Raw genomic sequence first — 13,803 nt, forward strand, 5'->3', positions numbered from 1 at the left:
ATGTTTTTCACTCTCTCTGATCAGTTAAACCACGTCCTCTAGGTCTGTGGTTTTTGACTTCCTGAGACACCTTGATTTAATTTTCATTGTCACGTTTCTCTTGAGCGACTGTCATCGGCAAACTGCTTGCTCTTTCTTTCAGACGGTAGTTGGCCTTCTGGTGAACAAACGCCCTTGATACGTACATCTAAAACGAATCAACGTGCAAACACCGAACCTCCTTGGAGCCTCGCCCTGTTTCGTAGAAGATGTTCGTTTTTGTTGAGGTTTTCCGTGCCCTCGGAGCACGTCGGAGCATTTGACTCGGGACCCCGTCGCGATGCTGCCCCCCGCTTCCGCTGAAACTACCGTTCGGCTCTGAACTGTCACGACTGGCAAGGGCCCAGAAGCGCTCACATTTCTGCCCACCGGCGGAGACGTGAAAAGGAGTCCTTGCTTTGTAACTCAATCTTCCGCTCTTAGCGAAGAACAAACAGCGATGATTTCGAGTGGCTAGATAAAAATTACACTTGAGTCGCCGAACAAAGGAGCCGGTCCTCCGTCTGCACTCATCGCGTGTGTCAGTGCTGTCATTATTCCTCTGAAAGACACTCTACATGAGCGCTCCCTATTATGGCTGTGGAAGTGTGTGTGGAGAACAGTAGTTAATGAGTTCAGCTGCAGAGGTCTGTGTTTTGGGTTAGGAGCTAATAGATATAAATGAAGGTTTAAATTGCGCAATGAGATGAGTTATGAGTGAGGCTCCAAGGGTAAGAACTGCAACATGGGCAGCGAGTTTAGGTCCTGGACACTCACCAGTATCTGTTTCTAGGATGCACACATTTTTATTCCCGAAAAAACAAAAGCTCCTTATGAAAATAAGGATGTTTTCTTTCCCATATATCCTTCAAAAATAGGAGTATCAAAACCAGACAAATTCTCGGAATACTGAGGCACTTCAAAACAGCACGCTGCTCTCGAAGGCCTGAGAAACGTGTTTTAAATTGTCGACACATAATCTACGAACAGACGCTGGGATGAATGGGTGTCTGACAGCAATAAGTCCAGTAATTATGACGTGACACAGAACGAAAAAACATTCATACTCGCTCAATGGGCTTGGAGATGCATTCCTTTCCCTTTACCCTGGGTTGATCTGAGTGTCATAATGTAGGCAAAAATGAAGAGCAACACAAGTCAAATTGCCAGCAACTGAACGCATGGAAGAAAGCATTCACCCTGATGTAACTTTAGAGGTCAAATGAGTCGTACCAGATGTATTGTTACACTTCATAAGGAAAGTTTTTAATGGCCTTTCTTTAGTGCTGCAAAGCGATGTCTACAAGCGCTTGTCCCAGCAAGCCGGAGCCAAACCCGGCTACAGAGGGCGCAAGGACGAAGGGGGAGGGGACGCGCCCAGGACGGGGCGCCAGTCCATCACAAGGCACCCCAAGCAAGGCTCGAACCCCCGACCCACCACATAGCTGGTACCAGCCAAACCTGCTGCACCACCCTCTTTAAGTCTGTGTTGAAAAAAATAAATAAATAAATAAATGAATGAATAAAACTAAGGAGCTTGCAATACGCCTCCTAGAAAAAATGTGGAAAGTCCCCGGCAATTTCACGCGAGCCGAGGCGCTCTTAATTCCTCTCGGAGCGAGCCCTGCGGTGGCCCGGGTGCCCTCTGAGCACAAGGGACGTGGACCCCCGCGCTGGGTCAGGCTGGGTCACGGTGGGTCACGGTGGGAGAGGCGTGAGGTCGCCTCCCCAGCGCCGCCATTTGCGCACGAGGGTGTGTTCCACTAGAGCGGGCGACCTCAGGGCTGGGCACCACCACCATAAAGAGGGCATTGAGTCTACAGCAACACATAGTAGGGTGTGTTCGCAGCCAGAAGGTGTGTTCTCAGACGGAGCAGGTCTGTAATGGCTGCTCTCCTCGTGTGACTCATTTCAAGGAAAAACAAGGCCTTTAATAGCTCTTTTAATGGGGCCTATTTTATTGTACTTGGAGAAATGGGGGAAAAATGTTTACCTTTCTGTGCACCCCTCTGTTTTAAATTTATACCGATCCAAATGCGCTATTCATGAGCAGATTTATCACTGGGTCGTTACAGAGAGGGAGAAGTCGTTCTTTTTCGCAGCAGAGAGGAACGTTCATGCATATATCCATTCGCTTACCGGGTGTATGAGATCAAACTGCTGACCCAGTGATTCTGTAATATTAGGTGCTGAATCCACAGTTAAAATTAGTTTGGTTCTCACAATTTCATCATGTTGTAATCAGAGTGTTTGATTACTACTATATTTATTTAGGTTACACCATTCACAAATGCAGCTTACAATGCTTGGTTTATAGATCACTATATACGGGGGCAGCTGGTAGCGTAGTGGTTAGAGCTACTGTCGTTGGATCCGAAGGCTGCAGGTTTGATCCCACCTCTGGCTGTAGCACCCTTGAGCAAAGTACTTACCCTACATTACTCCAGTAAAATTACCCAGCTCTATAAGTGGGTAAGTAATTTGTAACATTAACATTGTAAGTTGCTTTGGAGAAAAATGTCAACTAAATGTTGATGTATTAAGCTACATGTATACAGATTGGTTATTTTTACTCTATCGGTTCAAGGTACGTACATTGGTCAAGGGTACCACAACAGGAGCGGGAATTCAAACTCATCTCCTTCACTTGGGTAAAAATGGCTCTAATCGCTACATAACCTGCAGCCTTCAGAAATAGGAATAAGCTGCTGAGATGCCTTCTGTAGCAATTTTAGATTCATGAGGATGAGACACTTTGATGTGTGTATTCAGTCATTCAGAGGAACAACAATGATGTATTTATATGTAATCAGAATTAAATATTTATAAGGATGAGATGCTTTTGTGTCACTGACAACCCAGCGCTCGTCTGAGAAAGCAGAGACGCAGATGAGGCTCATGTTCCAAACAAGATCTAATAGTTATGGATTTTACAGGCAACAGACCTCATTAACGTCAACAGCAGCCAGCAAATATTTTAGACCTGGCTGGTTATTACACACTCATATGGAAATATGCAGGAAATAACAGTACCAGCAGAATCAGCGCCCTGCATATACAGTACTGCTTGAAAGTATGCGAAACCCTTGTGTCAATTAATTCTAACGCAAAACTCACGTTTATTACTGAGAATCAATGCTTCTCGTCTGACATAATAGGTGTGTGATGGCCAGTTCCATATGTTGCTTTAGAGGAAATCATGTGTGTAGCAGAACCGCAGAAGCAATGCAGGTGTAAAAATAAGTGAAGCCCAAGTTGCATTGATTAAATCAAGTGTGTAAATCATAATCATTTATTCATTTAACATGTTTATTTTAAGGTTTAAGATTTTGTAACTTTATTTTAATATTTTATACAAGAATAATGACCGTGGTTCAGAAACATTCAAGCAGCACCGTACTTTGCTCAGGATTAAGGCGCCGTGAGCAGTGCCGTACAGAATGGTGGACAAACCAAATTTCAAGGCACTTTGATCGGTGAGCGATGGTAGATCACGCGGAGCCAGTGTCTAGCGGTAGAATGTGTTCAACAGGCTGCCTCGTCACAGTCTGCACTGTGCCCTGTACTGCCATCGCAGTGGGGCGTTTCATGAACGGAGCCCCAAGGCTATGCAGCTACAAGAGGGATTGGCGAAATTCAGCCCAAAAATGTTTACACTGTATTGTGTTAATACTCCACTGCCCTATCAGTTTGTCTGTTATCGGTAGAACTGGACAGAGATGATGGGATAACGACGAAAACCACGTCTTTGTCACGATCCCTGAGAACCATACTGAGGATGAGTATCGGCGGCGCCGCTTCGGGTCCACTCAGATCCCCAGCACTACAAAAGAAGCGTAGGGTAAATATGTAGGTGCGGGTTCTTGATCGGCTCTCTGCCGCGTTTGCCCGCGATGCCCCAGTGATTCTCGTTCCTTGTTCACTCACCGAATTCCCACGTCCCATTCGCAGTGTGTCTATGTTCTAGTCCCGAGCTCTGGTCCTGTGTAAATCACGTTTCTGTGTATTAGTTCCGTTTCACTTACGCTCCTTAAGAGGACACTCTTTGGTCCGTGTTCCTCATAGCACATCGGCACCTTATTTCCCACTTTGCACGGTGCATTTATATATGTATATCCGCTCCGCACTCGAGAGTATCACCCTTTTCATCCGTACTTGGGCGTTACGTTAATATGCATACGTCCGTGTCTGTGTGGACGGGGCGGTCGTGTATAGTCGGCAGGGTTTAAAAAAAAAAACAAAAACAAGTAAAATTCATAAAAGAGGTTTGTAAGGTGTCAGTGTGTGCATGAGGGGGTTGCTTGAGCAATTCAATGAACAGCAGAGGGCCTTTGAGGGCTGTGTGAAGCAGCCCATGGCGACTAAACCAAGGCCAGACACATGCATCTGTAAGGAAGAGAAGAGTTTGGACCCTAGTAGAACATGTGCCACTTGGGGAGGATGAAGAAACTCAGTGTAGAAAGACGAAGTGGGGGAATGAAAATCTGTGTGGAGAACGCAAGAGGGAAGGGGATGAAAAGCAGACTCTGTGAGAGAAGGCCCAGAGAGGGAGCCGGCGAGGGCAGCGGTGGCAGCGAAGGGGGTGGGTGCCTGCCGGCTGCCTCTCCTTCCTGAAACGTGGCCACCTCAGCTTGCCCGTGCTGGGGATACACATGTGGAACAGTTTACTGTAATGGAACTCTAAATTAGCGGCGGTTTGAAGCTGCCTGCAGCCGTAGGGTGTAATTAACTGCCTCTGTGGAAAGAGAATGAGAAAGAGAGATGGACACCGAGAAGGGGGAAGGGTGTATATATGTGCATGTGTGTGTGTTGGGTAGAATTTTTTCCTCTCCTGGGCAGAAAGCCACCTTGCCACCCCCTTAGTGCCCCCCAGTGCCCAGACTGAGTCACTGTGCCTTGATTTGTTCTGCTCAGTTCAGCAGTTCACCCGCCCCCCCCCGCCCCACGGGCGCCCCCCCTTTGTGTGCCGAGTTCATTACCAAGATTTTTTCCTCTGTTTCCCTGGTTCACAAGCCGCAGCAGTTCCAGAAAGTGCAGCATTTTCTTGGCTCGCCTCCTTCCAAAAACCACATTAAAAAAATTAAGCCGCAGACACCACCCACTCATAAAATCACCCTGGAGAAAGCCGATCGAACGGGATGGCTTTTGGGCCCTACGACAAAGAAAGCTCCCCCCCCCCCCCCCCCAGGACGAGCCTCCGGGGGGCCTCGGTTCCAGCTATCATAGGTGGGCACTTTGCGGCACCGATGGCCGCAGCGGTGAGACTCAGATCTGCATCGGGATGGATGGCAGAACTAAAGGGTTAACCGGACCACTGGTGGGGGGCAGCCTCACTCTCGAGACTGTCGAACCCGTGTCTGGGCCTCAGGTCCCAGGGCAGCCGAGAGAGTGGCTGGCCTCCGCATCAGGCTGGCAGCAGGAACAGAGGAGTTCTTTATAGTGGAGTTCTGGTGATTTAAATCATATGCCATAGCCTGGAATCACAGCGCAATCTGGAATACTTTCAAAAGTGCAGAAACAAGAGCTCTCTCTCTCTCTCCTTCACACACACACACACACACACACACACACACACGCACACACTCAAAAATCCATATTTGTTGCATTTGCCGAGGTATTCTTTACTTTCAGTGCTTTTAGTGCAGGCTTTCCATGCTGTAAAGGCCACAAGGGTCTGGGGCGGGGAGCTTCTTGTGTGTTTAAGGGGACCAGAACTTGACTTAATTTCAACTTCTGTGGGGCAATGGGAGCTGTTTTTAAGGGATTTGGTTCTACTAAAGTGCTGCGTTCACATGAAAGAGGTTCCAGTTTTCATTTTAGATTTAGGCTGACAGGTCAATCACTTTCTTGTTTTGCTTTCGCAGAGTATTTATTTTCACTTTTTAAACTCAGTGCCTTCGCTAAATGTCTCCCAAATTAAAAAATAATGGGACGTGAAAAGCCAGTCCTTTCAACTGTAACTCATCTTCTGTTCTCCTGATACTCATCATTTTCATTTCTGTTTTCCCCTTATGCATTCCCAGTTTTCTTCAGCAGGGCTCCTTTCCTCTCTCTCTCTCGTGTTCTCAGACTCTTTTTTTTCACCGTGTGCCGGAACCTGCACATCCTTTTCTTATAAATCTGTGCAAAATATCTCTTAATCCAAGAAAAAACAAAAACACGGAGTTGACGTAAGGCGAACTGAAGCACGGAGCATATTTGGATGCTTCCTCTCAAATAATTCGATTATTGAACGATAACCATATGGCATTGTTCTGATAAAAAAATAATAATAATCCACCAGTGTGTGCAATCAATTCATATTTATTAAGATGGTATGTAATCCTCCCCCATTTCCTTTTTTGTCCATCTTTTTCGCAGGATCTGTTCATTGGAACCGGTTTGCATGCAGCTCAAGCCATCTGTAGGCCACGACACTCCCTGGTCCTCAGATTTTCATCCTTTTCAGTCATACCTGGCTGCACAGGAGAAGCAAGAGCTACCAGGCAGAGTAAGAAGTACTTTGGCATCCGGGGCCTGAGGAGTCCAAGTCTGTGATACAGACCCTCCTGTTGGACTGCGGTTCTTCGGGGGCTTCGTAACCATGGCTACCAATCGGGAACGGCAGGTGGGCCACATGACCAGCTTCCCACCAGCTGTCTACCCGTTTGCCTTCAACTCCATGCGAAGCCATTCACCCTTTGACCTGCTCGCCAACAGCAACCTCTTTGGGAGGTTCGGGGCAGACCTTCCCAAAGAGATGGCAGCACTTTGTAAGTATTTTCAGCCACTTTGTCGTTTCCTTACGTGCCACTCGTGCCTTTCGCTCTTCGGCGAAACACTAATGGTACCCGAACATCGTGAGGACGGTTGTAACGGCCGACGGTCGCAAGTCGCACACTTTGCCTTCTGTATGGTATTTTTCACATTTGTCCAGGACACGAGGAGTTTCTAACACAGATGTGAAAAATTTGTTAAGATTTGCAGAAGATAAGAAAACATGGTGCTTGTATTCGTGTGTGTGTGTGTGTGTGTGTGTGTGTGTGTGTGAGAGAGAGAGAGAGAGAGACATTTACATGTAGACCACGGTAGACAGAGAAGCCTGTTCTTCATAACCCACCGTCTCTGGGGTTCTGTTTGGCGCCCAGAAAAAGTACTGACTGTATAAACCGGCCGTGGCCCTCAATGAAGGGGACCTCTTTCCTCTGGTTCGCTGCTGTTTGAAGCTGAGCCCCTTCGGCTCGGGTACGAGACGAAAAACAGGGTTGTCTTTGTACCGCGCCAAGCAACTCTGAAGGTGAACGTTACTTTAAAAATAAAAACAGGCAGCGAAATGTTTGGAGAAAATACAGCCGAACTAGTTGAAAGCGGGAAGCTGTCAGAGTTTCCGCAGCGGGTCGCAGGGGGTGCTGTTGTACATGACGAGCGAGGAGGAGCGCAGTAGACCTTCGCCAAGAAGCCTGCTGGAGCGCAACATGGCTGCCTGGGATAGACCATTATTATTACACATTATATAACATTATTGCTAAATGATAATAATTATATGCAATAATAACAATAATGTCCAGTTTTTGCTTCAGAAGGGAATACAGTATTGATGTCAAAGTCATTTTCAACTTGGTTTATTTAACCTTAGCTCTGGCACTATATGCTTGATTTTTTTTTTACATGTTTAATTTGAAACCTGTTGGCTATTTTGCAACAGAAACTCGGGTGTAGTTGCTTTGTGGGAGGTTCTTTGCGGGGGATTCTTCATGCAAAGCGGAAGAAAAGCGGCGAAAAGCGACTGTTTGCATTTTGTTATGCAGGAATGCGGTTTTCCCTGGTCAATTATGCTTAACGGGGGTTTGTTTGGCCATTGACAGGTCATAAGGCAGGGGATCCGTTTCTGTGGAGTGAAGCAATGAGACGTGTATTTACAGTCCTCGATCAAAGCACCTCGTCTCGTTCCTCGCATTCAACGGACTGATTACAGCTACGTCAATACAACATTTTATGCTGTTTTTCTTATTCTTTTGATATGTCCAGGTGTAATTATAACTCCCAGTGACTTTTCTGAAGGGGGGGCGCTGAGAAGATTTGTACGACTCTCTTGTCTCCGTACCACAGATTTGGAACCGACTTGTTATTTTTAGGATGCCCAAAAAAAGAGCCATGCTGCATTTCTACACCATTGTTCATTTCTCAGTTATAAATATCCCCGAGCGTTGTGTCAGCACTCATAAGTTACAGATTAATAAAATTAATTAATGCACATTAATGCATACACACACATGCGCAAAGACACGCGCATTTAGGAATAATCACCTCCGCCTTTTATTAGAATTGCAGACCCCACTTCTAGGAACAGGCTAAGCCATCCTTGGGATGTGACCAAATACCTTAGCCTTGTTATTCTTCTCTTCTTCCAAATCATTTCAGAAGTATAAAAATCAAAGCAATCACAAGGATTGTGGATTGTACTGTATAACCTAATTGTACGGAGTAAAGAACTGTTTTGATGGACATAGAGAGATTTATGTTGTAAATATAGATATTACTATGCATGCGGGATACAAAAATGCAGTATATGCCGACTACTTTAAACGCAATTGAAATAAGCGATCTAAAATGCTTGTTTAAAATCACGTGTTTTTAAAAAGTAAGAATTATGTCGGTCGAGTGTTCACGGAATAAAAAAATGAGGCAAAGTGAAAACTTGTCCTTGGATCGTTAGCACAACTTAGACAGCGTGACAGGGTAACTCACCGTGTCGACGGCCGAAATGCAGCATCCAGCGCGGGGACATGTGACAGCTGTTTTCCTCCAGCTCTCTCCCCACACATCTGTCGTGACAGAAAGACAAGGCCCGAGTAGTGTCGCTTTGGGATATTAGCGGGGTGAAATAGGGAACTTTTCTGAACTGTGGAAGTGGCGACTTTGGGTTTCGGTCAGCGTACGTGTAGCGAGCGTGAAACGTTTCGCCCCGTTACACGTAGGGTCACCACGAGTAGTGAACGACTCGACGGAAACTAAGTGTAATGAGAGATTTTTAAACGAGAGGAAACATGTCGAACCCGCGCACCTCGATAATTCACCTGTTTTGTTTTTCTTTTGCTGTGGGGGAGGCAGGGAGCGTTCTCCCAGACATGCTATGACATACGCGGCGTAGCGCTCCGCACTGCCCCGCCGGAGTACGAGCGTGGTCGCAAGGGCCATCGTTGAAAGTGAGTATAAATATTCTGTTAGCAGACAAAAGAGGACAAACGGGACAATTTGGCCTTGTGTTGTTCTCCGGTACCCCGTAGCCTGAAATTGCACACGCACGCAGACACAAACGCACGCGCACATGCTTCACAGTAATGCGGGCAGTCGAGGGCAAATCCTGGAGAAACGCTCCAAACTCTCGGAACACGGCTAACGTCCTGCGGCCGGTCGAAACATGCCTGAGCGCCAGGCCGGCCTTTCAGACGTCAGTCATCGCCTTCCGCTCTCGCTCCGCAGCTAATCCTCTAGGTATTTTTGGAAAAAGCCCGCTGATACACTGTCTCCCTTTGGCTTTCTCCCTGCGAGTCTCATCAGAAAAGTCAAACTGCTGGTGTTTCTGTTCAAAAAGTAAACGTGGAGGTTCAAACACGCACAGCAGGCCGAAGCGCAATAATATGAATAATTCAGTTGCGAGCAGTTTGGCGGTTCAGGCCAAGTTTATTGCCAGCAGGAATATCCCGAGTAGCTTTAGCCGCTCATTCTCATTCTTTCTTCTAAAACTTTTCGGAAGGGAAAGAAAGGAGTTCAGCGCAGCGTAATTGAAGGCGCTTTGGAGCAGAAAAGGGCTGCCTTGACAGCTCTCTCTGTTGCCGTCAGGAGCGTCTGCTACCTCGAAAAAAACTCAGTGGAACAGGAGCCGCACGGCGACTCCGGGCGTCTTTAAAGTGTTGCATTCTTCCACAGACATGAGTTCCACGCTAAATATCCCGCAGACGTCAGTACGTTGGCTGGTCCTGGAAGGGGAGAGCGGTGTCGACAGGTTAGCGCTCCGCCCGGCGCGGCTGTTGGCACGCACCTTAGAAATACCTGTTTGGCGCAAAGACGGGAGAGATAGAGATGCGTGTGGCCCGTGGCACAGCTGTGGTATGTAAAGCCTGCTCATGCCGCTAAAATTGTTTTTAGAAAATGCTCCTGTCCCTTGATGATTTTTACTTTCGTTGCGTGTGTTCGTGGGAAAGGCGGACAGTTGAACGCGCCTGTACGTCGAAGCCCTGTCGGTCCATCCTCGTCATTATCTGAGCTCTTGGAGCAAACAGTTGGAAGCCCATTACTGCCACTTACTGCGTGATAGCATCTGCGCTGGAACGCTTTTTCTGCTTTAAGCAGGGCGGGGTGGGGGTGGGAGTGGGGACGGGCCTCAAAGGGGGTAGTGTTGACGTGACATGCGTGTAACATGAGAACTCAGGTGAAGGCTTTTTATTTACTGCTCAGACTCCATACGTTTATTTTCCTTAATGATGGGAAGGTGGTCATTAGTATCGCAAGAAGTGTGAAAGCAGAATTTAACGCTTGTTCAGTCTTGTTTTTCGATGAATGCAACTCTATTGACACTCTACTGCCCCCTGGGGAACACACTGGTATAGCTGCCTGCCTTTTTGTGGGCACACACACACACACACACACACACACACACACACACACACACAAGTATGCAGCAAGTAGACTGACATGTGCCAGCATAAATATATTCATAGACACTGACATAATTAAAAGCACTCATACCCTTACTTGCTTTGACAGACACGCATACAAACGGTGGTTGTGTTGGCTTCAGGGGTCCTGGGGATTTATAAAAATTAGAGACATTCTGGTGGTAAGTGGTTTAAGATGGAATGGAAAAAGGAACATTCAAAAATGAATGCCACATTTTCATGGGGAAAAAAAATCTAACAGGGAAATAAAGGTTACTGTAATACTGAAGGGGGCTGAGCACAAGCGGCTCATTGTACCTAATTATTTATTTATATAAAACCAGAGTTGAACCGTTGGGCTGTAGCCCAGTTCTTTTTAAGTAGCAGAGGCCCTGTATGCGTGTGTGCGCCTCTGCGTGTGAACGAGAGGTCGGAAGAAAATGAGCAAGAGAAGGTTGTGTGTGTTTGTGTGCACGAAAAAGCATAACCCCCATCCAACTTACTCATCCCTGTCCGGGCCTGGGTTGAGTGCCAGTGTCTCAACTTGGGTCATTACTCCTCAAGCTCCTTCCAACCCAAAGAATCGCCATCTTAGCTTCGGTCTCCTCATGCTCCTGAACAGAAGGTATCTGAGCCCTGCTGGAAGAGTGGTGGTTAGAGCGGATGCCTTGGTACCCAAAGGTCGCAGGCTCGCAACCCAGCTGTAGTACCCTAGTGTAACGTCCACGCCCACAACACAAGCGACAACACCTGACTCTGCACTAGCTCCTGAGTAATCGCTCACCCTATAAGGACCTTCTTCGGCTCCCGTACCGTTGCGGAATCTCGTTAGGGACAACCGCCCTTCCTCGCGTTACTACACACGCTCTTACTCTATTCGCGATCTCCGGCTTTTTGACTCCTTGCTTCGTTCTCCGACCACGTCCGTGGATCCTCGTTCCTGTCCTGTCCTCCGACCGACCCTTCGCCTGTCCCTGGTTTTGAGCACTTGCCTCTTCCCTCAACTTCTGACGAACAACGCTGCACTTGGGTTTAGCCCTCCCGGCTCCCTGTGTTCCGCGTGATACCTAGAGCAAGGTATTTGTCCTAAAATTGCTCCAGTAAAATTACCTGGCTGTGTGAATGGGTAAATAACTGTAAGAAGCATAACGCTCTGAGTGCCTTTGAAGAGAGGCATCGGATAAATGTATCTCACGAGCTCCCAGGCGCAGTTGTCCTCCTGTCATTTAGAAAGGCCTGGTGTGACTGGACAGCTGGCAGTTAATGAAGTGGCAAGTGTCTGAGCAGTGCTCTGTGCAAAGTACAGTTAAAAAGTGCTTTCTCTATTTCTCATCATGTAACTGACAGGTTGGGTGCCTGCTGACACCACCAGCCTGCTCTCACCCACTCCCTCACATTGGAGATCTCTCACTTTGATTAACACTCTCAGCTTCCTCTTCAAAAAAAACACCATGGAAAATATTATTCACAAAGCAAAATCACGTGAGATATTCTTTGTTAAGCCTGTCCTCATCCTTCCTTCTCTTTCTCCCTGTTCCTTCATCTTTTGTAGCGCTGATGCTTCCTTCTGCGTGACCAGCAAAGGGAGCTAAAAACAGAGGCAAATATGAGTCACATTTCATTTATGAATATTGTTGTATGAATCTAGGCATCTGGGACAAAAATGTGGAGAAAAATATACATGTGGACATATTAACTCTCAAAGAACCTGCATACGTGTTGCACACTTGCATTGAAAGATATGCATAAAACATGAAGTGCATTAACTTAAAGGCCGGGAACTGCATCTATTTCTCCTAATTCTCTTGTTTCTGCTTTCGCTAGACGACGTGTACTCGCAAAACAGACGAGCCAAAAAAAACGAGTTAAAACTCCACCGAAGGGACGCTGGGAGTAGAAAAGGAGGGAGGCAGAGCATGTGGGGGTGATGATCTGTGATGACAAATAGAGATAAAGAGTCCAGTATTAAGCTTCGGTAGTTTTTTCAGAAGGCTACAGTTGGCACGTGCAGGATGGGGCCTGGGCAATGGCGAAAGAGGAGGGGCGGGGCCTCACTGGAAGGGGAGGGCACACGGGGGGTGGGCGTGACCCTGGGGGGGCTTACGATTTGCCAGCCAACACAACGATTGCTCAAAAACATGTGTGCTCCAGTTCCTGGTGTTGAATAACTTTAGTGGAAAGTCATGAGAGCATGCAGCGAGAGCCATGCTGAGCGATGGCCAAGACTGATACGGCCCAGAGTGGCTGTAATGTTTAGCTATTTTTTGGGGACGGGCCTTTGATCACGAATTCACAGCGCTCTCTAAATGGAGTCGGGGGCCGGCTGTAGGAATGTCTGCCGTACCTGTTCCTTCTTTAGAGGGAATGTCGTAGCACCGCTGGCGAGAGACGGTTTGTGTGTTTTAGGCATGTCGATCAGATCCGGTGTACTTTCAAATGGAGGGATATGTCTGACTGAGGCCCAGGTGTACCTGGTTGACTGATGTCCTGCTGATGACATGCGATGGCGATGGGGACGAGCAGCTTGGGCGGACCTGTGCGGGCGGTGTAAACGCCTCTCTCGAAGTCCCACAGGGCGGGCCCGTCATCTGCGGACCCAGGAAACCGCTCGTGCTTTGGCAACCCGAATCCAGAGGCGAGGGCGGGTGGGGTGGGGGTCGGCACGGCACCTTGTGTCTCTGTCATCAGTGGAGCTCTGTTGCAGCATGCTGTTGCAGCGTTCATGTTGGTTTCAGGAGCTGATGTAGCCCGGGGAACTGCAGGATACCCTTCTTAGCAGTCAGTCACACTGGTCAACGCTTGTACCCCGACGTGGGCGTCTCGGAGAAAAATGTGCTTCGGAGAAGGAAAAGGAGCGTGCTTCATTTATTGTGTATCTGAGGATCGTATCGGTGAAGACAGTGAAGAAGAGTGGTAAAACTGGACTGAAATGTGCTTTGAAAACACCTGAATGTCAGTGCCGAGCGGGTTTTCATTATGAAAATCGCTCAACGTTGGAAAGACAAAGAGAGCGATGGAAGAGAGGATTAAAAATAAAATGGCAAAAAGAAAAAAAAAGGAGGCTTTTCAGGAGGCTTGCTTTCCCGTGTCCGTATTTCTCCCTCTGCACGTGTGCTAGCGAGGAGGCAGGAGTTGGAGCCGCGTCCAA

At 47.5% G+C, this 13,803-nt stretch overlaps 1 protein-coding gene across 2 annotated transcripts in view; it reads left to right on the top strand.

Annotated features, from left to right (window-relative positions):
• The window catches only part of rarga (retinoic acid receptor gamma a), a 51,127-nt gene that overhangs the window by 6,301 nt on the left and 31,023 nt on the right, over positions 1 to 13,803 (top strand). For both annotated transcript variants that reach the window (XM_018760466.2, XM_029246473.1), the window contains exon 2: positions 6,379 to 6,770. In XM_018760466.2, the coding sequence (XP_018615982.1) occupies positions 6,602 to 6,770 (169 nt within the window). In that variant the 5' untranslated portion in view covers positions 6,379 to 6,601. The remainder of the gene's footprint in view (positions 1 to 6,378; positions 6,771 to 13,803) is intronic.

This window comes from Scleropages formosus, chromosome 19 (genome assembly GCF_900964775.1).
Source record: "Scleropages formosus chromosome 19, fSclFor1.1, whole genome shotgun sequence".
NCBI lineage: Eukaryota > Metazoa > Chordata > Actinopteri > Osteoglossiformes > Osteoglossidae > Scleropages > Scleropages formosus.